The sequence below is a fragment of the Salmo trutta genome, chromosome 15, assembly GCF_901001165.1.
Source record: "Salmo trutta chromosome 15, fSalTru1.1, whole genome shotgun sequence".
In the NCBI taxonomy this organism is placed as follows: Eukaryota; Metazoa; Chordata; class Actinopteri; order Salmoniformes; family Salmonidae; genus Salmo; species Salmo trutta.
The window spans coordinates 28,304,296-28,330,391 of NC_042971.1; the positions used below are offsets into that span (position 1 = coordinate 28,304,296).

The 26,096-nt window shown below is 41.2% G+C and overlaps 2 protein-coding genes across 5 annotated transcripts; both read left to right on the forward strand.

Annotated features, from left to right (window-relative positions):
• The first annotated feature begins 945 nt into the window (after positions 1-945).
• On the forward strand, positions 946-16,138 carry LOC115148706 (E3 ubiquitin-protein ligase rififylin). 2 transcript variants are annotated; one of them, XM_029690839.1, is made up of 7 exons: positions 946-1,151; positions 3,898-4,076; positions 9,851-9,988; positions 10,336-10,653; positions 10,953-11,163; positions 11,387-11,410; positions 11,679-16,138. In XM_029690839.1, the coding sequence occupies exons 2-7, from the start codon at positions 3,906-3,908 to the stop codon at positions 11,858-11,860; spliced, it is 1,044 nt and encodes a 347-aa protein (XP_029546699.1). In that variant the 5' UTR covers positions 946-1,151; positions 3,898-3,905; the 3' UTR covers positions 11,861-16,138. The 2 variants fall into 2 exon arrangements, with proteins under 2 accessions (XP_029546699.1, XP_029546698.1); XM_029690838.1 differs by lacking the exon at positions 946-1,151 and adding an exon at positions 2,132-2,291.
• A 374-nt stretch (positions 16,139-16,512) lies between these two features.
• Positions 16,513-23,897, forward strand: fkbp6 (FKBP prolyl isomerase 6). Of its 3 annotated transcripts, none has more exons than XM_029690840.1 (9): positions 16,513-16,882; positions 17,379-17,496; positions 18,832-18,921; positions 19,004-19,206; positions 19,444-19,563; positions 21,003-21,200; positions 21,685-21,821; positions 21,903-21,984; positions 23,677-23,897. In XM_029690840.1, exons 1-8 carry the CDS (start codon positions 16,814-16,816, stop codon positions 21,973-21,975), a joined length of 1,008 nt encoding a protein of 335 aa, XP_029546700.1. In that variant the 5' UTR covers positions 16,513-16,813; the 3' UTR covers positions 21,976-21,984; positions 23,677-23,897. The 3 variants fall into 3 exon arrangements, with proteins under 3 accessions (XP_029546700.1, XP_029546701.1, XP_029546702.1); XM_029690841.1 differs by having other exon boundaries at positions 21,903-21,977; XM_029690842.1 differs by having other exon boundaries at positions 16,516-16,882; positions 21,712-21,821.
• Positions 23,898-26,096: the final 2,199 nt, after the last annotated feature.

Consider the following 26,096-nt stretch of genomic DNA (forward strand, 5'->3'; position numbering starts at 1 on the left):
GGTTTACAGTTTAGTATTCGGTGGCGTTTGTCTGTCCAACTTGCGAACATAAATGTAAGTATTTTGATTTACATTGCCAACAAAACAATGTGTTCAGAAGAAATATACACAATATGTCGAATCCAGGTCTTCTCGACACAACTCGATCATCTCGAAAACGAAAGTAGCTAGCTTGATACGGCCCATCACCTATCTACTCAAATGATCCATTACCACTGCTAGCTAGCCATGATGAGCAATTGGAGTCCGCTAATAAATACAAAAATACTGCAACTAACTCGCTTGTAAATCTCACCATGGCAGATCATATCCATTGCTAGACACTTTCGCAGTGTCCTCATCTTTCTTCGGTTGAACTTCTGTTTGAATTTGCCCAGAATCTGCCTCATTCATCGCCACGCCACGCCCTCACTAGCTTTAAGCACCAGCTGTCAGAGCAGCTCACAGATCACTGCACCTGTACATAGCCCATCTATAATTTAGCCCAAACTACTACCTCTTCCCCTACTGTATTTATTTATTTTATTTATTTTGCTCCTTTGCACCATATTATTTAGATTTGAACTTTGAACTTTCTTCAAACTACAAATCTACCATTCCAGTGTTTTTCTTGCTATACTTTATTTACTTTGCCACCATGGCATTTTTTTGCCTTTACCTCCCTTATCTCACATCATTTGCGCACATTGTATATAGTCTTATTTTTTTCTACTGTATTATTGACTGTATGTTGTTTACTCCATGTGTAACTCTGTGTTGTTGTATGTTGTCGAACTGCTTTGCTTTATCTTGGCCAGGTCGCAATTGTAAATGAGAACTTGTTCTCAACTTGCCTACCTGGTTAAATAAAGGTGAAATAAAATTTAAAAAAACGTCCATGTTTTCGGCTGCAGTTCTTCCCGCCACGGCAGGAAACAAATAACTGGCGCTAAACTGACGTCATTTCCTTGAAGATGCTAGTTGTCCTCCATCAGTAGATTTTTAGCCAACCGGTTGTATGGCCAGACATCGAACAACACAGTGGACCAAGGCTACGCCAAAAAACCTGGTTTGAGACATCGCATGTGTGTGATTGATTCAACATTGATGCCAAACTGAACTCAGCAATACGAGATGGCTGTTACAAAGAGGATTTGCTCCGGGTCACCCAGGTAAGATCGCTTGCGCATCACTACGATATGTCAAGCTAGTTAGTGAGGAATGTCAAAATCTCAGTTAGTTGTTGCATGATGTCAAATCATCACAAAATGGAGGCATATCCCCTATATTGTTCAAAGATGCCACCCCTCATTTTTGTCCCACGCTTTTGGCAATGATCTGGGATATCCCATTCGAAATGGCTGGGTGGAATGAAACATCATGCAGCATCAGGACCATTCCTAAAGAGACGATCACACGCCCTTGCGTCATACACAGGGATAGTTCAATGTAGACTGTATCTCACTATATTGTGTACGCACTTATGTATCTATTATTTTGGAATTTAAAAAAATCTACTGATTATGGTTTGATTTGCAGTTTGCAATGTGCAGTTTAGGAGGGCTATGCCTACTCACCACTGTCCAAGTTATTGTAGGCGTCACCACTACGCAGGCACATTGTAGTATAATTAAAACAGCAATTATTATAGATTGTATTAAATCAACACCCGTTGTACAGTACATTTAGCCTACATCGATCCTAAGTGGGAGAGAAGTAGCCTATTGTATTTGGAAAATAGGCTTGGGAGGACAGCCAATAGGCCTATTCATTGTTATGTTTTTAGAATATTTAATTTGAGTTTCTCTCAATAAGATGCCATGTACAACAGAATACCCCGCATTATTCATTAGATTAATGTATGACGATTTCAATACAACATAATAACGCATTAATTGCCTTAAAATAATGATAGTCTACAACAAACAACAAAAAATCATTCTGGGCATGAAAAATGTTAATTTAATTTCCTAGTTTATTTTTGTCCTGATCCACCATTACACCAATCAGAGACCCCCCATTTCATAATTCCTAAGCACTACTAGACTAGTTTGTGAATCACAGGTGCGCTGCTACTGTACTTTCTTTTTGGTACCATTTCAAATACTGGGCGTGTGCTTCTTGCGTGGTTGGCAACGGGAGGCGGTGATTGGCTAGGCGGGGAGTGGACGCGCTGGGGAATGTTGCTGTGTCGGGTTCTTCCTGGAGTTGACTGTTACAGAAAAAAGTATTTTGGTAGCCTGCATTTGTCGTAGACTTTTCTAAATAGGCCACACAACAATTTTCTGTGCCTAGGTCCTACCTGTCGACAGGTAAGAATTTTCATGTAATAAACTTGTCGACAGGTTTCTTTTAGAGAGCCACAGAGTTGATACATTGTTACAGTTCAGTTGGTAAGCAACATGCGGCATTTTCATATCAGGAATAGAACTTCAAACTATTGCCAGAAACAGAAACTGCAGGCACATCACCGTAACTTCCACCGAAGTTTTAGCGTTAAAATCAAATACAGCTAGTAAGGGTTGTAAATAAAATCCAGGAAGTGGGATTAAGTTAACACAAGATAAATAGTATGATCTATGATTAAGTTAGAGGCAATGGACCAAAGTATATTTGAAAATGACAACATACGGTAGGCTTAAACTACAATAGCTATCGAAAACCCTTCTCCGTATGTAGGGTTTTCAGCGGTTACATTCGCCCACTGTTGGCTTCATGTGAACAACAATTCTGATATTGGGTTTTAATGTTTAGAACGTTAATCATCGCGTTCAAACCGGTTTTCGAAACATGCTGATATGCCTCTTATCTTTCATATCAGCAAGAAATCATCTTTAAAATAAAAATATACTTATTGTAGCAGTTTTGCACAGATCCACAAGCTATGTGTGCCTCCATTTGCAGAACTACACTTCCTCCCCAGTTACCCTTACACACAGGTGTTCAGAGCAAACTAGATAGCTAATTGGCTGCCTGGGCCTTCCGTCTGTTTTCGTAAACAAGTGAAATAACATGGAGATATGGGTTTGTGGGAACCCTAACCCTATAAAGGGCTGTAGTAATTTAAACTTAAAAAAACATTTGATTTCTCACTGATGTGAAAGATACATTCGTTATGTTTCCAAGCCTATACATACAGTATAAAATGTAGCTATCAGCATTCACTCTCCTCACACATACGTTTTAACAGTTAAGAAGTCTCGATTTTCTAACTTCACCATTTGGCCCCTTTTAACTGAGGGAGAGTATCAGGCATGCATAATTCTAGCCCTGATAACAATGACACACAGCACTCTCATTGTTCCTGAACTCAGTTGGCCACAGATCTGATCATACATTTGTTCCTGTTTGCTCCTACTGTGATTCAGTCTGAGCGTAGGAGCAAATTATAGGCCATAATGGAAACAGCTCTGAATGTAGCTAAGAGTTGTGTTGAAATTGTGAGTTTTTTTCAGTGAATTAAAGTCCACAGGCTATCAGTTGTTTTCATTTAATTCATTTCAGGTTGTGCTTTACTTAAACATGTGAAATAATGGCTGAAGGTTTCTTGGCTCTGTCCTATTTGATTACAATCATTCCCCTGCGCACCACTGATAGAATCTCCTGCACTTGATTGCAACAAAAGGAATGTAATACAAAGTCTTTATAATCTTGGGTTTGATTATATTATTTATTTAGAGAGTGAAATATTGCCCCTTCAATGTTGATTGTTCCAAATAAAAACATTTCAGGTAATACAGAATGGGATTACAGTACATACACATCTACATAATTCATCTGAAAGCAATGCTACACTATTCTGAAATTAAATTTTCCTACTAGGCACCTTTTGTGATGTAAGTCCGTAGAATTAGAATAAACATTCTAATTCCATGAGAAAGTGATGTCATTTCCTGGGTATGTATTTTGTGTGAACAGGCAGGAGCATGTGGACATCCTGTTGTAGCTGGTCCTGTTTGGAACCCACCGCCACAGTGGAAGAAAACGGCAGCTCATGGCGCCAGGCCTACACAAACTCGGGCAACAGCCAAACCCCGATCTCTCCCGAACATTTGTGCAAGGCCTGCGGAGGCCATTTTGACACCATCGCTATAAAGGTAAGAGGCACTGAACCAATGGGTAATATCCTGATTAATATTGTAAAGGAGGGCTGGCTGGCCAGCTCTCGTCTGAAATGTGGGTAGCAGAGTGTGACTTGAAACTCTGGAACAGCATAGACCCAAGAGGATTTGATACAGATGTGCTGCTACAGACTCCAAAATAACAGATTTGCTTGTCAACAGAGTTACTAGAATTGAGACTTATGATTCACAGATTCACTGTATCAGTAACTGGGCCTGTACTAGTCAGCCTTAGAACACAGTGATGCTCACATTCAAATACAGCACTAGTCGACACTTCTACAATAGTGACTGTATTTCTGAATCAATCAAAGCAGGAAGTTGAAGTTGAGGGCTGTTTAAATCACTAACAGATGTACACTACAGTTCAAAAGTTTGGGCTCACTTAGGAATTTCCTTGTTTTTGAAAGAAAAGCAAAAAAAATAATCAATTAAAATAATATCAAATTGATCAGAAATACAGTGTAGACATTGTTAATGTTGTAAATGACTATTGTAGCTGGAAATGGCAGATTTTTTATGGAATATCTACCTAGGTGTACAGAGGCCCATTATCAGCAACCATCACTCCTGTGTTCCAATGGCACGTTGTGTTAGCTAATCCAAGTTTATAATTTTAAAAGACTAATTGATCAATAGAAAACCCTTTTGCAATTATGTTAGCACAGGGGAAAACTGTTGTCCTGATTTAAAGAAGCAATAAAACTGGCCTTCTTTAGACTGTTTGAGTATTTGGCTCATCAGCATTTGTGGGTTCGATTATAGGCTCAAAATGGCCAGAAACAAAGAACTTTCTTCTGAAACTCGTCAGTCTATTGTTGTTCTGGGAAATTAATAGTACCTGCAAAACACCAGTCTCAACGTCAACAGTGAAGAGGTGACTCTGGGATGCTGGCCTAGGCAGAGTTGCAAAGAAAAAGCCATATCTCAGACTGGCCAATAAAAAGAAAAGATTAAGATGGGCAAAATAACACATACACTGGACAGAGGAACTCTGCCTAGAAGGCCAGCATCCCAGAGTCGCCTCTTCATTGTTGACGTTGAGACTGGTGTTTTGCAGGTACTATTAATTTCTCAGAACAACAATAGACTGACGAGTTTCAGAAGAAAGTTCTTTGTTTCTGGCCATTTTGAGCCTGTAATCGAACCCACAAATGCTGATGCTACAGATACTCAATTAGTCTAAAGAAGGCCAGTTTTATTGCTTCTTTAATCAGAACAGCAGTTTAGTTGTGCTAACATAATTGCAAAAGGGTTTTCTAATGATCAATTAGCGTTTTAAAATGATAAACCTGGATTAGCTAACACAACATGCCATTGGAACACAGGAGTGATGGTTGCTGATAATGGGCCTCCGTATGCCTATGTAGATATTTCATAAAAATTCAGCCGTTTCCAGCTACAATGGCCATTTACAACGTTAACAATGTCTACACTGTATTTCTGATGAATTTGATGTGATTTTAATGGACAAAAAATATGCTTTTCTTTCAAAAACAAGGACATTTCCAGGTGACCCCAAACTATTGAATTGTAGTGTAGGTTGGGTTTCTCTCATCCAACAGGCCTTGCCCTCCTGACAATTTTGGTCGACCGAAAGTCGTCTGTTCTTTCGACCAATCAAGTGGTCGACATTTTGAAACGTGTATTTTTCCATAGGGTGTATGTATGTATGTATGTATGTATGTATGTATGTATGTATGTATGTATGTATGTATGTATGTATGTATGTATGTATGTATGTATGTATGTATATATATACCCTATGTGTTTTATTAAAATCAACTATATTCTTGTCTGATGCTGTTTGATGAAATAAGACACAAATTACTCAAGAGGGAGCCAGAGATGAAGAGAAAAATGACCATCCTCCTCCTGCTGGCTTTCGTAGATTCTGCCATTACTCTCCTGAAGTTGCCGGTAGTAGGCTACACGAGGAGTCGGCAACCTTTCTCATGTGGAATGCCAATTTATCTTACCATTTCTACCCATCTGCTTGCCACTTATGGTTTTCATATGCAAATTTTTTCGTGGAACGGTTTCATTTAATTTGTAATAACGCCTTTGAATCTCAAAATCATTGTCATGTGGTTAATCAAAGTTCTATGAAAATGATACAAATCTAAAAGTATTGCCAATGCCAACGATGTAAAAATAGCCTACATAAAGCCAACAAATAAAAACATTGCAGCCTGCAGGGAGAAAATATCCTGATAAAAATAAATATCCTATAAATCACATTGGCTACACATGGCCTGTCTGCAACGAACTTGAAACATTGTATCAACTAGTTGGGTCCAGCCTGAAGCTCTTGCTAGCAAACTTGCAACATTGTATAAAATATTTTGGGCACTCAGAATTTCCTGCACCAGTGAGCTCGGGACAGACACAGCTGTATAAGATCTCATCAGGTATATCTATTTTATGATGTTTCCACTCGATCAGAGCATGACCTTGTTCCCTTTCACACCAAGTGGTTATCGAAAGGTTGGGCTGGAAAGATTTTTCTAATACATTGAGGAAATATTGTCATTCTCGATGGATGTAAAAATCGACTTTGTTTTCTTGCTGTTTGAGGTGAAGAAAGCGTTATTTTGAGAAGCTCCACAGCTCGTTAGTCGTGGTGCGTTAAGCCAATCAGAAATACTATCAGATCCCCTAATGAGAACGTGTATATGGCTACATTTGAGCGCAGGCCAGGTAGCCTATAGGCCTACTTCTATGCGCAATCAGGTGCGTGTCCTTACTCAACATTTGACAGTAGCGCTTCAAACAAAAGACAATGGTCTAAATTGACAAAACTCGTAAATGAAAGGAAATAAAGCAAAAGTTGTTTCTCACAAGTGTAGCATAGGTTGTGGGCTCTGCAAACAACGTGTCCACTCTGACAATGAGAACGGTAAAAGACAAATAATAATATACTGCTCAAAAAAATAAAGGGAACACTTAAACAACACGTCCTAGATCTGAATGAAAGAAATAATCTTATTAAGTACTTTTTTCTTTACATAGTTGAATGTGCTGACAACAAAATCACACAAAAATAATCAATGGAAATCCAATTTATCAACCCATGGAGGTGTGGATTTGGAGTCACACTCAAAATTAAAGTGGAAAACCACACTACAGGCTGATCCAACTTTGATGTAATGTCCTTAAAACAAGTAAAAATGAGGCTCAGTAGTGTGTGTGGCCTCCATGTGCCTGTATGACCTCCCTACAACGCCTGGGCATGCTCCTGATGAGGTGGCGGATGGTCTCCTGAGGGATCTCCTCCCAGACCTGGACTAAAGCATCCGCCAACTCCTGGACAGTCTGGTGCAACGTGGCGTTGGTGGATGGAGCGAGACATGATGTCCCAGATGTGCTCAATTGGATTCAGGTCTGGGGAACGGGCGGGTCAGTCCATAGCATCAATGCCTTCCCTCTTGCAGGAACTGCTGACACACTCCAGCCACATGAGGTCTAGCATTGTCTTGCATTAGGAGGAACCCAGGGCCAACCGCACCAGCATATGGTCTCACAAGGGGTCTGAGGATCTCATCTCGGTACCTAATGGCAGTCAGGCTATCTCTGGCGAGCACATGGAGGGCTGTGCGGCCTCCCAAAGAAATGCCACCCCACACCATGACTGACCCACCGCCAAACCGGTCATGCTGGAGGATGTTGCAGGCAGCAGAACGTTCTCCACGGCGTCTCCAGACTCTGTCACGTCTGTCACGTGCTCAGTGTGAACCTGCTTTCATCTGTGAAGAGCACAGGGCGCCAGTGGCGAATTTGCCAATCTTGGTGTTCTCTGGCAAATGCCAAACGTCCTGCACGGTGTTGGGCTGTAAGCACAACCCCCACCTGTGGACTTCGGGCCCTCATACCACCCTCATGGAGTCTGTTTCTGACCGTGTGAGGAGACACATGCACATTTGTGGCCTGCTGGAGGTCATTTTGCAGGGCTCTGGCAGTGCTCCTTCTGCTCCTCCTTGCACAAAGGCGGAGGTAGCGGTCCTGCTGCTGGGTTGTTGCCCTCCTACGGCCTCCTCCACGTCTCCTGATGTACTGGCCTGTCTCCTGGTAGCGCCTCCATGCTCTGGACACTACGCTGACAGACACAGCAAACCTTCTTGCCACAGCTCGCATTGATGTGCCATCCTGGATGAGCTGCACTATCTGAGCCACTTGTGTGGGTTGTAGACTCCGTCTCATGCTACCACTAGAGTGAAAGCACCGCCAGCATTCAAAAGTGACCAAAACATCAGCCAGGAAGCATAGGAACTGAGAAGTGGTCTGTGGTCCCCACCTGCAGAGCCACTCCTTTATTGGGGGTGTCTTGCTAATTGCCTATAATTTCCACCTGTTGTCTATTCCATTTGCACAACAGCATGTGAAATTTATTGTCAATCAGTGTTGCTTCCTAAGTGGACAGTTTGATTTCACAGAAGTGTGATTGACTTGGAGTTACATTGTGTTGTTTAAGTGTTCCCTTTATTTTTTTGAGCAGTGTATATTGAATGCATTAACAGAAATTACCATAACCATACAAACATTGTAAGTGATGAATTATTGGTAAATGTAGGTACTACTGGTTACATGTAATGGGGAATTGATAGACACTAACAATCAAGGCAAACGATTCACACAATGAGGTTATGAAACAATGAATGTGCACAAATTGGCGGGAGAGAGACTTGTGTTGTGCATCTTAGACACCCTCCCCTTCTTCTGCTTGGACTGTGCCATCCACGCGGCCTCCGCAATGGATTAGTTCACTGGGATGGGCGCAAATCAGACAGGTGTCTCCTGCCATAAAATGTTTTCTATATATTTGCTACTGCTTGACAAAAAAACATCTTGGTCGACCAACAGTCTATCGACCAAACAATCTACCAGTCGACTAAATGGGGTCAGCCCTACTTACGTCACCAGTTTACATGGAAGTAAGATCTCATCTTTGCTATACATTTGCCAAGAGCTGTGGGCCAGAGGTTACAGTTATTTTTGTGAGTAGTTTTTGAATAGGTTTTAGTACAGTATAGATGCGGTAAAGAGGTAATGGAACGCAGACCGTGGGGGACAGGAGGACGCCGAATTGGCACACATTCAAAAAATCTGATCTAACAAAGTGAATATTCGTCAAATCCGTCATGATTGATGTATTGTAACAGGCCCACAATGTGGTTACTAAAGTTGATTTGGATATATTGGGTGTTTTCGCTGCATAACATTTAGAAGTAGTCCATTTTCAGGTTTAGAAGCAGTGACTGCTAAACGCTAACTGCCGTTCGTATAAGCTGGTAGCATAGAGAAATTGGTGATGGTAGTCAAAGTTGTCTTTAATTGCAGTGTAGTTGATTGGTGACGATGACATGTATTGGTGTTGACAAGCATTGTAGTCTGATTTTTACATCAACATAGTTTTGAAATACACATACTGTATAAACAGTAGGCTAATTTTGTTGGGGGGCAATCAGGTGATTCGGGATCTTTTCCCCCCATGGCATCTTTCCTCCATGCGTTTCCATGTCATTTCTATTGTTTTTGTCAAGTCCCATTGACCTCTTTACCACATCTTTGGTGAACACTTTTGATTCAACTTCTCAGCAATAAGGTTCTAGTCTAGTGCTCAGCTGGAACAAAAGGCTGTGCAGGGCGCACACACACACACACACACAGAGTGTTATTCTTTCAGGGACCGTTCGTTTCTTGGTAAGAGTTTCACCCTCACCGTGTCTTGTCCTCCTTTCTCCCTACCCCAGCATGTCTGTGTGGACTGCAAGAAGAACTTCTGTGGCCGCTGCTCGGTGCAGCTGGAGCCGCCACGCCCGCGCCTCTGCCACACATGTCAGCGATTTCACGGAACCCTCTTCGACCGCGCCCAGTTGATGAGACTGAAGGTGTGCCACTTTTCTTTTTGGATTTTTTTATTTTAATGGCAAATGAACAAGGACAAATGCATTAGGTTAAGCTACATGTCAAACTACATATATTGTAGCTAAGTCAGGTGAAAGCTAAAGCAGTAACACTTTTCATTCTATTACTCTTATCTGTGTAATAACACTTTAATTACACTTGTTACCAAATTATATTAAGATGTTGTCATGATGACACGGTTACATGAGTACATTAGTAACTGCATTATAAGCATGGTAATGTGGTTGAGTTTTTTTAATTACGCAAGAAGAGTAGGAAAAATCTAAATAGTGTGTGTCAGATGAAATTCAACAATAACCCCAAAAACTAGGTACGGGAGCTGCGTGACTACCTCCACCTGCACGAGGTGCCCACCCAGACGTGCCGGGAAAAGGAGGAGCTGGTTGAGCTGGTCCTGGGCCAGCAGACCCCCTGCACCAGCACCAGCAGTGAGACCGTGTCCTCCCAGCCTGGGGCTCACAACAATGTCCCCTCCCCAGACACACCGTCCCCTCCCCAGACACAAGGCCCTACCAGCCCCGACACATTGAGCCCAGAGCAGCCAGAGCAATCAGCCCCTGAGGCAGAGTCAGAGCAGATCTCTGATGAGGAGGAAGAAGAGGAGGAGGAGGATGATGAGGATGAAGAGGTAAACACTAAGTTCAAGGTTTAGGGATTGATTCATCAGTAGCTGTTAGATGGAGGGATGTCTACGACCACCAAGAGGATAATCGATGTCAGACAGCAGCAGAGACATGCAAAGACCACACAAAATACAATGTTATTATGATTCATCAATTTTTCCCAGTTTTAAAATGTAGCATACCACTGTTGTTGACAAACTCAAAGATGTGGCAAAATACACACTGGCCAGACAAAAGTAAAAGAAACCAGACAAAATACACATTACTATTCTGACCCACCTCCATTGTTGTCCTGTTCCTGCAGTCATCGGACAGCGAGGAGACCCTGATGCCCGGCCGCAGAGCCTCTCTGTCTGACCTGAACCGCGTGGAGGATATCGAGGGCCTGAGCGTGCGCCAGCTCAAGGAGATCTTGGCCCGCAACTTTGTCAACTACAAAGGCTGCTGCGAGAAGTGGGAGCTGATGGAGAGGGTCACCCGCCTCTACAACGACCAGAAGGACCTCCAGAACCTAGGTGAGCATTTCCAGGATGTGGTCCTGTGAGGCTCATTTGGTAAAAGTGCTAGCAATCCCAGGGAAGTGGATGTGATTTCCCGCAGTATACACTCACTGTAGGCTACTGTAAGTGTCTGCTAAATGGCATATACTGTATTATATCTGGGGATGACTGATGTGGAATTTTAGCCTGGATTCTTTTAAAATTAATATCAGTTCAATTCTTTGTTTCTTTTTTCCAGTTTCAAATACAAAAAATGAAGAAGGTAAGGGTCTTGTTTCAAGTTCAAAAGACAAGAGAATCGGTGATGAAAACCATTTTACTGCCAAAGGGCTGGAACACAATTTGAGGAACACTTGAAATTCATGTAAATCATACATTGATCCGTAGTAAACATTTGGTCCCACACTGCTTAAATGTAACCTGTTATGGGCAACCTGCCAAACATAAAACAATGAAAGATGACCCAAATAGAGTTATTTAGACCACACTCAATAGAAACCTCTCCTCTTTTCCATGTCGTTGTGCCATAGACCCTGCAGCTCCCAAGAGCCAGGAGGAGAACCTCTGTCGGATCTGCATGGACTCTCCCATTGACTGTGTGCTGCTGGAGTGTGGCCACATGGTCACCTGCAGCAAGTGCGGCAAGCGCATGAGCGAGTGCCCCATCTGCAGACAGTACGTGGTACGGGCGGTGCACGTCTTCAGGTCCTGATGCATGGCCACAATGAGGGACACGGTGGATACCAAGGACAAAACGGCATTGCTGCCACCACTGCTCAGAGATGGCATACACTCCTCTGTAATGCACACTCTCACTCATTCAATCAGTCTTCCTCTTGCTGCCATTCCAGAGAAATAACCTGTCTCCACTTTTCTGGGTTCTCTGTTTTTCTACTCCACCTGAACCTATTGTTTCTACACTTTCAGCATTTTACAAGAACTCAATATTTCAGTACTATAACTTTGTTGTTCAAAGAGTTAGGTATCATGTATTCACATTGGTGCCAGTCAGACACCAAACTATATTGGCACTTTGCATGGGAGGGCAGCAGTACCTTTTCATATTCTGAGGTTATTGGGTAGAGATCATGTTTCTTTCAACCCCACACACAGGCAAGGTTATATTGCATTTTTCTGTCTTTGCATTTGTGTGCACGGGCAAACAACTGAGTTCCATAGCTGAGAAACACAACTGAGTTCCATAGCTGAGAAACACAGGGCCTTACTACAGAGGGCATGGAATAACAAGCAATGAATATAAAAAAGTATTTGTTCTAGCAATGAATGAAATGCTGAATCTGGGTAAGAGAGGGAACATGTTAGGCTACTCTGTCATGCATATCAATAGCAAAACAGACAGAGTGGCCAGAATGGTGCTATTTGACTAGTGATTAACAACACTTGTAACAAAACAGAATGGCCAAAATGGTGCTATTTGACCAATGGTAAGCAACACTCAGGGCCCCATTTTGACAGTGCAAGTAAGCGGTGTTAGTGTCGAGACCAAAATATCGAAAACCTCAAAACCGCTTATTTCAAACCTTATCGCCCCAAGCAAGGCTTGGATATGACCGTGCTAATATTTGATGCAGGCAATGCAGTAGTTGTGAAATTGGTGCATGAAGTGCTGCACGGAATACTTGAAGTGGTAAGGTCTGTTTTGCGCCCTCCAATTGTCACACTGAGTTCAGTACCTGCAAAGCAGCTGTTGTGTTAATTGGTTTTGTGGTCCAGAGAGCTATCTTTAGGTTGCAGTGCACTTGCTAAGCATAGAACCCAGGCCTTATCTGTCTTATTGGTGATCCTTCAGACACAGAACTGTGTGATGGTTGAACATAACATCTTAGGAGTGGAAACAGCCCTTTAAACACAAGTGTCTGCTTGTAGCTCACTGAAAGTACTTGAGGGTCAAGGAGGGGATTATGCTTGGTTCCATTCGCCCTTTTATGGTCAAACTACCCTTTTAACTTGCAGATATTGTATCAAAACTGGAACAGAACACGCATTGACTTGACAGTAATGTTTAATAGTTCTTTAAATTAGCCACAAGGGGGATCTTTTCTGAAATGTAGACCCTACACAGTAGATATGCAGTTTATTTTTTATTCTCTGGGTGTCATAACTTGTTTGCTGTTTGAAGTTGGTTCCATGACCTTACCCCAAATTAGCTTTGGGGTAAAGAGAACTGACCTCGTTTAGCAGAATGTCTCCATTCCAAGGCTCTCACCACCTCTCTCTTATCAGCAAGTGCCCCAGAACAGAGTGCTCATTAACTTAGCTGACGTAGTGCACTGAATACACTCATTTCCTAATGACGAGTTGATTAAATGTGGTATCTACTAGTTTTTTTAAAAAATCACAGTTTTCTGCAAATTTACTTTGTTTGTGGGGGTGTTTTAAAAGCTAGAATTCATAATTGAAACAATAACAATGGGCCACCCTGCCTCTGTTTCAGTATAAAGCTGAGGGATGGGCCTGGAGAAATGTAACCACTCTCAGATTCATAGACAGAGCTAAGGACTGACCATCCATGATATCAAAGTTATAGTTTTAACCATGTTTTGAGGCTATACAGTGTTTGTTTAGATTTACATTGTTTATACACATTGAAGTAAAACAAGCTTATATTTGGGGTTCTCATGGGGTATGACAAGTTAAACTAAGCTCATGAGGTATTTATAAGTTATATTCTTCAAATCAATGGGTATATATCATTCATTAAATGGATGTAGCAACTAAGGATTCTAGCTTTAAGGAGGATCTTGGTTAATTCTATTCCAACTCTAGGCAATTCAGTAAATGGATTGAGATTGAATTTAGATGAAATTAGAGGCAATTTTATTACAATGCATTTCTCAAATTGCCTGGAATTGAAATGGTTTGGCAGCCCTCTGCAACTTTTTATGGAACATCTTGTAAAATTATAGAGAAACATAATGGTTTGCATTTAAATGGTCTTTCTACTGTACATTTTGTTTTATAGCTAATGAATGTACCATAAAACTGATCATGAGGAAAATGCACTTATACTAATTAATGTGTCTGTTTTAGGGAATGCATATCCGCTGGGATAGACTCTGTTTATCCCAGATACTTGGTCTGCCTGAACTGAATGTAACTGGGTTAAGTTGTTTACAATAACAAAACCATTTCTTACTGTGACTGCCAAATTGCCAATATTGCAAATAGATTTTACACTAGTCCGTTTGATATGTCTTTTGTCAATAACTATGCTAATATCATGCAAGAACAATATGAATCATCTCATGTAGTTTGTAGAGAGCAGGTGAAATAAGATATGTAAGTGTCGTGAGACTAGATCTGGATCTTTTCACAAACATATCGTCGGCCATCTTGTTTTTATCCTGGACATCAGTTTATACAAGCCAGGCCGTCAGTCAAGTCACTTCTCTCTGAGGAGTGTTTTTTGTGCATGTGAAAACCTGTGCATACATTTTAGCTAAACCCAACCCAAGATCGAAACATTCCAAACAGTAGAATTTACCTTAACAGAACACTCTTCAACAATGAAAGCTAATATTTTCCACATATACTGTAGCCCATGTACATGTGTAGGTAGTAATGCTCCTTGAGTACCTGATTTAAAGGCAGGGTCTGATAGAGGTCCAGTTCAGATGTGTTTGATCTCTATCAAATCATTTCTGGGTAACAATTAAGTACCTGACTGATTGTTTTCATTTAAAATTGTTTAAAATAAATAAAAAATAGCTTCTTAGCAAAGAGCAATTTCTCAAGCAAGAATTTTGCTAGGACTCTGGGAGAGGTTTGAGTGGGGAGGGGAAAACTGAAAATGTGTTATTATTGGTAGAGGTTTGGAACTTAACTAATTTACCCCATGGTGATGACACCATGGAAGGCCAAAACTCCCACCAAAACAGGCTAAAATTTCAGCCGGTCTTTTCAGACAGCTCTTACACTAAAAGGGCATTATCATAATTTTCACAATATTATTCCAACCTCATTGTGGAAATGTGTATATATAAAACAAAGGAAGATCATGTTTTTGACTGCACTGGGCCTTTAACAGTATATCAAATGTGTAGCAGACTACTAATTAGAGTATTTAAAGAAATGTCTTCTAAATAATGCCTTCTTCCTGATGGTATTTCAATGGCCTCAAAAGGCATAAGATAAAACCTTAATGTCATGGTTGTGTGGGATGTTGGTGTCCCTAGTCTGCCACGTGAGTCCTGTAGTTCTTATCACTGTCTGAGGACCTAGATATTGATATCAATTTGTTATTGGTGACTTTAAAATGGAGGTGTTTTGGTATTTGGAAGACTAATCAATCTACTGTTGTGAAATGTTGGACGTGTTTAGAAAAATCAGACAATCTATTGTGTCTTTGATTCTTTAACAGTGAGTTATATTTTTGGCAAATGCCTTGCTATGGAGAGTTGTGATAAAAGCGTTTAACAACACCTCCACCAGTTATTAGATTAGAACAGGGAAATTAGTCTGCACTATCCCACCCCAGGGGGAAAAAGGTTCATTATTAGCATATGAAGTTCAACTTTAATGGAAAGATTTGCATGCGTTTTTTTGGGGGGGGGGACTGCTCTGACAAAAGGTAGTTTGAAAACACTTGGAATGACTCATAACTTTATGTGTGGAGAATTATTTGTGTTTTGTATACTCTGATGATTTAACTTTGTTCAACAACTGTGAAATTGTATATAATAATCCCATGCGACAGTATCATTTTAAATATTATTGAGCGTGTTGTACATTTGTCAAATTACTAGCATGGACTATTGCCTTTGTTGTAGTTTAAATATGTATTCAGCAGTATTTGCTAAATGAGCTAAATGCTGGATCAGTTCCGAACTACAATGGAAGCTAATAGGATTTATAAATCAGAAAAACCTATATTTTTGAAAATGTATTAAACATATTGATGTTCTTGTGCATATATTTTGTTGGACATTTTTTATATTGATAAAAATATAATAAAGTACCCCAACAGACTTAAACTCCATTTGTACATTGGGATTGTCTATGACCATAGACTATAATTAGGCCTATGAAAAAACTGCAAAAAGAATTGTGCAAAAGGAGATGTCAACCGCTTAATGGGTTTCCGGTTGTGATTGAATATTGTCAAAAGGTCAGTGATCCTTGGGATGTCCCTCCCTGCACTAAATCTGTTTGTCAACTTCAATGAGGTGACATCCCAATGATGCCGTATAGCAATGCATCAGTGCACCCAAAGAGGAAATACAGAACAAAGACTGTACACACAGATCACACTTGTATGCGAATCACGGCGACGTTGGCAAACTAGAGTTATCCGTAGAATCACGTCACCGGGTATAAAAGTCTCGCACCGAACTGTGCATATGCAGGCCGTCAAATCAACGTCACTCCTTCATTATAAAGTTGTTATTGACGAAAATGCAAACGTGTCAGTTTGTCATTTCACGAGGTTGGAGAAATACCATGTTCAACTACTTAGATAGGTTGTGCAATTTGATTTCAAGGCAATTAACAACTAAGGAAAAGTTCCCGGAAGTCATAGGATGTTACGCCTCTGGGTTTAGAAAATCTGTGACCAGAATCTCTGTTGGCAAGCTACCCAATTTATTTATAGAGTTAAACTCTAGCACAGTGTAATTGAAAGTTGCAATCATCTTTCGATTAAATTATGTCAGCAAACGGACTGTCGACCAGAATTCAGCAGTTTTTGGATTCCCACGCGCTGGCACGTACTCCGGTAAAGAGATGAATGGGAGGCTAGCCAGTGTCAAAATATGGCTCTGGCTAGCGCTAGTTATCGCCAGGAGTTAGCTTCATCATGTGATTTCAACATGTTAACAGTTATTTGCTAAACTTCACACCTTCGTATCAATAGGGAGGTTTCATACACCAATCTATTGAGGATTGGTTACACTTTAAGTTGCATTAAATAAATGTATAGAAATCTGTGTGCGTAGTTTGCTCGTTAGCAAGCTAACTAGCAAAGACTAGCCAAATATATTGTGCTGTTGTAGCCTTGCGAGCTTGATCTCTGTCACGCCAAATTATTTTTGCTTCATGTGCCACCATGCAGAACTTATTTTCAACTAGCTATTTATCTAAAATATAAAACGGTGTTTTGACAACTCGTTTTTTTGTGCCCTTTTGTTAAACAATTTTTAAGAAGGGCTGACAACACCATCCCTGACCCTTAGTTGATTGTTAACTTTAACAGATGTGTCTATTGTCGTCAGAGCCCTTTCCACCGCCTCGGCCAGCAGATGCAGGACATCTTGGGCGATGGAGGGATCCTGAAGGAAGTGGTCCAACCTGGAGAAGGCCCACCAGTGCCAAGAGATTCATCTGTGTCAAGTACCTTCATAGAATACTCCTTTCTTTAGGTTCCCTTACAACAGGGGTCTCCAAGAGGTCAATCGTGAGCTACCAGTAGCTAGCAGCCCACCTATGAGTAGTTTGCCAAACAATTCTGAAAGTATATGCAATTTGACCAGTATCAGACACTGCAAGCTCCCAGCTACCATCTAATCCAGGGGGTTTGCCCTAGCGCTACACAGCGGCTTCAAATAATCAAAGCTTGATAATGAGTTGTTTTTTTTAATCAGCTGTGTAGTGTTAGGGCAAAAAAACAAAATGTACGGGGGGGGGGTAGGACCGTGTTTGGGGAACCCTGATCTGATCAAAGCAACATTGACATTATCCCACCCCGGTTAGCCAGTATTGGCTTAAAAAGCCAAACCTAACACAATATCTGACAATTAATTTCCAGCAATAATGCCCCCCGTCTGTCTGTGTGGTGCGCGCATTTCTCTGTCACTCTGTGCATATCCAGTTGATGTGATAACCATCTTGTGGGTTGACAGAAATACTTTCTCCAAAACATTCTCAATTAAATGCATGCTAACCTGGCAGAAGTACACTACCATTCAAGAGTTTGGGGTCACTTAGAAATGTCCTTGTTTTTGAAAGAAAAGCATTTTTTTTGTCCATTAAAATAACATCAAATTGATCAGAAATACAGTGTAGACATTGTTTCTTTCAAAAACAAGGACGTTTCTAAGTGACCCCAAACTTTTGAACGGTAGTGTATATCATGAGGAAGTATATCATTTGTATCTATTATTAACTTTGCCATGAAATGAGCAGCAGCAGTACAGAAACATCGCTAGACCAGCACATTTCTCACTTGCTAGATGCACAATTAAAGGGGCATTACACTGAAAAAATATATTTGTTAGTTTTATTCCAGACTTAAAAAATGTGTATTCTGATGTGATTTAGCAATTGACATGGACTCAGAACATTTCGTTTTGTTGTTTCTCTATGAACAATTGTAATTTTGAGAGTAAAAATCAAAGTATCTAAAACCCGGAAAGATAAAACTGAGAGAACATCATTTGGGAAAACAGTGCAGTACTTTATCTCGTCAACTACTGACCTGGGGAAGAGTTGCAGGGGAGACAAGAACAATGTGCCTCTTTGACAGCTAGAATTATTTTCTGGCTCGCAACATGTTTAATTTTTTCAATGAAGCCCTCATGCTAGAAAAGGTTGTAGACCCCTACGTTACAATGTAGCCTAAAGCATATGTATTGTATATTTATTGGGACAAAATGCAATCAATTACACCTTAGGGACACACCACATGTTTTTTGTTGCCGATTTGAACCCCTGCTAATATTCCTTCAGTCCATTTCTCTGGATTTTTGGAGTACTCTGACCGACCATTTGAGACCACCAGCCATCTGAAGTACCCTCGAATGATGAAGCTTGGAAGAGGTAAGCTGTAGCCTATGGCACTCGAAGATGACTGGTTTTCATAATGTGGCTTCATAAACAATTAATGCACCTTACCTTACAGACGTGACTCTGTGTGGCCTTGAGCTTGGTATTCTGACCATGAGGAAGGGAGAGTACTCTCGTTTTCTCTTCCTGCCTGAGTACGCCTATGGAGCGATGGGCTGCCCTCCACTCATCCCTCCTGTAGCCACTGTGCTCTACGAGGTGCAGGTCCTCGACTTCCTCGACTCGGCCGAAGTGGATGAGTTCTTCGCAATGAGTCCGGTGAGGACACTAGGAGCCTTTTATTTAGTCAGGGCGGTATCTCTCAAGGTTGGTGGTGATAACCTCCGGGACCAGGGGATTTTTTTGTAACAGATAATGTCAACCTACCTAGTGGAAGGAGCTAAGATATGTTATTGGGTTAAATAGAGATGCAGAAACATGTTGGTCATGCGTCTCTGCTTACTGGGGATTAGTTGTGACTTTGGCTGCCGCTCCCAAACCCCTCTCTTCCTCCAGGAGGAGCAGAACACGGCTCCTCTGTCCATGCTCCTCAACGTGGTCGACACAGAGCGCAGCTTTGGAAACCGCTGCTTCAACCACAGTCGCTTCGAGGACGCCAAAGATCGCTACAAGCAGGTAGCGTCAGAAAAACACGTCAGTCATGCCCTAAATGTTATGTCCTCGAATGAGCCCCTTCATTTTAGTTTCGGCATTATTTGATGATGAAGCATCACTTCAACTTTCCATGTATGTGAATGAATGAGAGGGTTGATGGTGATGCTTATGTTTTGGTTCCCTGTCGTAAGTGTTGAGTTTCATAAGCACACTGCCGTGTGTGTGGTATTTGACGAGCACACTGTTGTGAGTGTGTATAGTGTGTATACGCACTACTGTGTCTGCGTACAAGTGTACGTGTGATAAACTTTCTACGTATTGATGTATACGTACAGTCGAAGTCGGAAGTTTACATACACCTTAGCCAAATGCATTTAACCTCAGTTTTTCAAAATTCCTGACATTTAATCCTAGTAAAAATTCCATGTGTTAGGTCAGTTAGGATCACCACTTTATTTTAAGAATGTGAAATGTCAGAATAATAGTAGAGAGAATGATTTAGTTCAGCTTTTATTTATTTTATCAAATTCCTGGTGGGTCAGAAGTTTACATACACTATATTAGTATTTGGTAGCATTGCCTTTAAATTGTTTAACTTGGGTCAAACGTTTCTGGTAGCTTTCCACAAGCTTCCCACGATAAGTTGGGTGAATTTTGGCCCATTCCTCCTGACAGAGCTGGTGTAACTGAGTCAGGTTTCTAGGTCTCCTCGCTGGCACACGCTTTTTCAGTTCTGCCCACAAATTTTCCCCAATACCTTGACTTTGTTGTCCTTAAGCCATTGTGCCACAACTTTGGAAGTATGCTTGGGGTCATTGTCCACTTGGAAGACCCATTTGCGACCAAGCTTTAACTTCCTGACTGATATCTTGAGATGTTGCTTCAATATATCCACATCATTTTCCTCCCTCATGAAGCCATCTATTTTGTGAAGTGCACCAGTCCCTCCTGCAGCAAAGCACCCCCACAACATGATGCTGCCACCCTCGTGCTTCATGGTTGGGATGGGGTCTTCGGCTTGCAAGCCTCCCTCTTTTTCCTCCAAACATAATGGCGGTCATTATGGCCAAACAGTTCTATTTTTGTTTCATCAGACCAGAGGAAATTTCTCCAAAAAGAATAGTCTTAGGCTAATTGACATCATTTGACAATCGGAAGCTTCTAAAGCCATGACATAATTTTCTGGAATTTTCCAAGCTGTTTAAAGGCCCAGTCAACTTAGTGTATGTAAACTTCTGACCCACTGGAATTGTGATACAGTGAAATAATCTGTCTGGAAACAATTGTTGGAAAAATTACTTGAGTCATGCACACAGTAGATGTCCTAACCGACTTGCCAAAACTATAGTTTGTTAACAAGAAATTTGTGGAGTGGTTGAAAAACGAGTTTTAATGACTCCAACCTAAGTGTATGTAAACTTCCAACTTCAACTGTATAACCTCTCCGTATGTCTGGCCAGGCGGTCACTCTGCTGGGGAATCGGAAGGCGGAGGACGAGGAGGAGAAGAGGAGCATTCTGGCAGGACAGCTGCCCATCTACCTCAACCTGTCGTTGACCCAGCTCCGCCTGGACAGGCCCCTGAAAGCCCTGGAGTACGGCCACAAGGCCCTGAAGATCGACCCCAACAACACCAAGGCCCTGTTCCGCTGTGGTCAGGTCAGACCCTCAGGGCGGGGTGAATTTTTATATTCATGTGTGTGCCTACCATATATGTGATTGTTTTTGGCATCATGGTTTGGCCTATGGATATGAAATATAGGTGAGCTGAAGGGGACCCACACAAATGTCATCTTTGTTTAGTAAGAAAATAAATCTTTCAGGTGGTGCATTTAGTATGACCATATGTTTCATGGATAACCATTGCATTAATACCGTCTCAAAATGATCCTAAAACGTACATGTTCCCTTTTTCACACATTTGAGTTTTGCATGTTTGGCGAAAGCTCACTTGTGGAAAGAATCAGTCACAGGGAAGATCTCAATTCTATTCTCCTAGCGTCCTCTCTCCTTGTCTCATTCTCAAAACCCATTGGAGGGGAAAGCCAGAGGTCCCGCCCCTCTTACCTTCTCCTCCAATGGGTTTTGAGAAGGAGACAAGGAGAGAGTACGCGAGGTGTATGCAATTGAGATCTTCCTACAGATGTTTCAACCAGAGGGTTTTCTTCAGGCCTATTTGGAGTTGTTTGACTATGAGAAAGCCCAGGATTACCTCACGATGGCTCAGGCCAACAAACCTTTTGACGTCGACATCAACAATCTCCTGAGGAAGCTTGCCATGTAAGAGAATAGTCCTGACATTCATAGTTGTTTCCCCCTTCCGACACATATGACTCAAGTCCAATATTGTTATTTTTGCAGACACTACAAGGACTGTTTGGACAAAGAGAAAGAGCTGTGCTCCAAGATGTTTGCTGACTTTGTGAAGAAGTGAAGGTGACAGGTTTGTTAGCGAGTGTGTCCTTTGTCATGTAAATGCATTCCATCCGTTTCCACTCTGTGGTAGTTATTCCTGTGCCATCCACAGGAGGGCGCTGTAGGAACAATGCAATCCAAAAGCATTGATTGATGATTGCCACATACAGTACATGTCTTACTATTGGTATCCAGTTCACGTAGTTGCCCCTTTTCCCTACGTTTTAGTAAGAGATAATGTGCCATCGGTGCACATCAAAGACAACCCAATCTAGTGGTTTTTAATGTCATATTTGTATAGTCATATTTCCATGTGCCTGGCTGTATACAGTTTGTCTATTTTTAATGAAATTAGGTGACCATTATTACAGGCTTAAGGGCAATATATTTGATTTGTATCATTTTGGTGATTTTCAGTAGCATGTGTTGGTCTGTAGTGGTTGGTAGAGATGCCTTAGACATGCCCTGTATTGCATTGGAATTCTATCCTGATTTAGTATCTGATCATGCACGATAGATATTCACTGTGCGTCCAAGCTGAAATACCCCCACCACAACATGAAACCCAGAAACAAAACTAAAACCCTTTTATTTATATATATATATATATATAGTTCAAAAGTTTCGGGTCACTTAGAAATGTGCTTGTTTTTGAAAGAAAAGCATATTTTATTTGTCCATTTTTAAAATAACATCAAATTGATCATAAATACAGTTTAGACACTTAATGTTGTAAATGACTATTGTAGCTGGAAACGGCTGATTTAAAAAAAAAAATGGAATATCTACATAGGCGTGCAGAGGCCCATTATCAGCAGCCATCACTCCTGTGTTCCAATGGCACGTTGTGCTAGCTAATCTAAGTTTATCATTTTAAAAGGCTAATTGATCATTAGAAAACCCTTTTGCAATTATGTTAGTACAGCTGAAAACGGTTGTTCTGATTTAAAGAAGCAATAAAACTGGCTTTCTTTAGACTAGTTGAGTATCTGGAGCATCAGCAGTTGTGGGTTTGATTACAGGCTCAACATGGCCAGAAACAAATAAGTTTTAATATATATATATATATATATATATATATATATATATATATATATATATATTAATTAGTGTTTATATATATATAAACACAATGTCAGATTTTGTATTTTATAGCTCAGTGTGTAGACGACTAGACATCCACCTTGTTTTTAGGGTATGTATATTTCCAGCGATAATGGTGCTAAGAAGCGTAATGGCCATGATAGTGTGCTATGGGCTTAGAGAGCTCATGTGGAATTGGAAGATGCAACATGAGAGCCACTGGCAGCTCACATAAAGAGAGATCGCAGTTATCTATACTCAACACGATGACAGACAGAATCTCCAGTGTGATTTGTCGGGAACATGTTTTTTTCCAGAGGTACATAAATATGCATATGTTCCAGACACTTGTACATAAAATGCCCGGCTCAGCAGAAAATGGCAGCAGTGCAGAAAGGCCTCTGCTTGGTCTTTCAGCTTCAAGTGGCAGCACTCTCTTAAGATCAAAGGCTTCAGAGGGTAATTTGGGAATCATGTTAACTACATGCTCTGGGTGCTCTTCAAAGAGCTTGAGCACACTCCACTTCAGCTGAGGTATCCTCCCTGTATCACACGGTGGGATCTGCCCTGTTTGCGTGCCAGAAGTGTGTGAGAAGAGTGGTGTCTGGAGCTAAGATTTGGACTCATTCTGTTGCAGGTGATGGTGTATGTGGAACTTAAAGTCAACACCAAAGACTCTCACAAGCCTCACTACAATATGTCGATATATTAACTTTGATTTCAAGTGTTTTTGTTCATAATGTACCAAAATGTAGAAAGCTATTCTGTACACCAAATCCAACTGCAGTTGGACACAGTGAAATTATATTTTTGTGTTTATTGAGATATATTCAAGAAGTAAAGCCTCTTTCCAAAACATACCGTTATCTTGTCTTACTTGTCCGAATAAACATATTCTCCCAGTGCTTAAAGCAATTCTCAGAAAAATGATCAGTACAATGTATTCCTGAGGAAACCTGAATTGGAGGACAATGTTCGTGGAATCCAGTTGGAATAACATGCTGGTTTTACAAGGCAGATTTTTATTTACATCTCTTGATACCATTGACAAACTCTTCAGCCACACTAGGAGTAGCTTTTAGGCATTCTTGTTCAACACATTAAATGTTACAATTATTGATTTTGATGTTACATTATGCAGACAGCAGCATTAAATCAGCCTGGTTTTGACACTCATAACCAAACTCTTAAAATCATAATTGGATCTTATGCCTGATTGTATTCGGCTCTCAATCATAACTCTCATGTACTCGCACAAGTTAATGAGGTATTTAGTGTTGGGGGCAACCAAATGTACTTCTAGAAGCTCCCATAAAGCCACACACACATCCATATATTTGTATTAAATGAAAAGGTTCTACTATTGGTAGAACTTGTTTGCCATGGTGGCCAGTGAGTCTGTTCGCTCCGCTCTGTCGGTTAACATCCAGTGTTCCCAGTATGTAAGCACTGGAAAGAATGACACAACTCTGGGCATTCACCATGGCTGAGCATTATCACTTCATATACCAAATTAGCCTGACTGTTTCAGAAGCCATAGATGAGGAATTTCTTTAAGCGGACTACAGTTTACATGTGGCCCTTTTTCTAAGATCGGATGAGGTTTTGGAAAGAGCTGTGGCGCTTGATTCGACGGTGGTCTGGTGGATGTTTGTGTTTTTATAAAAAAACGTTTTTTTTTTAGTTTTTTTTTACACAATCTGACAGACCGAAAGAGTCTTGGTGGTTGTTTGGGGGTGAGATGTGCGCGCTGTGTGAAGTGGGAACCGTATCTCCTGTTATTTAGCCCTTCACCACATCCTTCCCTGCCGTGCAGGTTGCCTTGGCAGTACCCACTCCCCAAGCGCTGAGGAACTTGAAGGGTGCATCTCAAAAGTCGTCAAGTGTCTCCCTACCTTCCTCTCATTTTGTTTCCTTAATTTACACTGGTATGAAAGAACTGGACAAGTGCATGCGCATTCCTTTAGGGTATCCACCCTATTGCTTTAACCTGTGTTTTCAGATCTGTGTAGTTGGGAGTAGGGGAAAAAAGGGAGGAAGCCACATGAGACCTGAGATTCATCCTAGATGTTCACCTGTTCCGCTAGGCTGGGCGCCCGGCAATGTGGCTTCCGTCTACCGTCGTCGTCCAAGAGCGAGCGTGCCATGTGTGTTTAGCGAGCGTGCCTCAGCAAGGATCTTTGTCGGAGACCTTCAGCAAAAAAAAGTGTTTGGCTTTTTAACCACATGTTAAGCCGAGAAACTCTCCCACCCAGTGTTTGTTTAAAGTGGTCGCTGTTCGTGAGATGGCTCCATCATTATAGTGGACCTAGAGCCAGTCCAATTACTCTGTAATATGATTGGAAGGGAAACCATGATGTTTTTACTGCTGAAGGAGTCAAGTCAATGAAGTCTTGTCTAAAAGGCTAGAGCCGCTCATTTGTTAATGTCTAGGTCTATAGTCATTGGTGCAGGTTGAAGACAACCTGTTTTGTAATCAGGCATTTGAAATGGGGTGGGAAGATCTTGTGGAGAGTCACACTGTGGGTTAGATTCTCAACAACACTAACTAGGGTGAGATCATTTAAATGTAGATGCTTTGTAAAAACTTCAGGCTAAATGTGGGATGGCTGTTGTCAGTTACATTTTCACCTTTTAACAATAGACTTCCAGACAAATTCAATGTTTTTCTGTTGCGTGGCAGTATCATACGCAGATGCAAGACCGAGACAATGCACATCTGTCCACAATCCTTCTCAGTTCATGCACAGGTATGGGCCTATCTGGGAGGACAGAAGGCCAGGATTCAGTGCTATGCTGTTGGTATGGTCCACATGTCTCAGGCTTGGAGCTACAATAAAATTACCCTTTTTTTCTCACTTTCTTACTGTTCAGTTCCATTTCAGGGATATACGCTGCCTGTGATTTGAGTTGTCCCCCCCCCCCCCCCGTGTGCCTGTCCTATTGACTGGATGAGTGCTTGCTAATTTGAATCAGGACTCATCCAAATTCACTTTAGAATGACTTTCAAAAGTCTGTCCAATTGCAAAGGTATGCTACTTTAAGATGTATTTATGT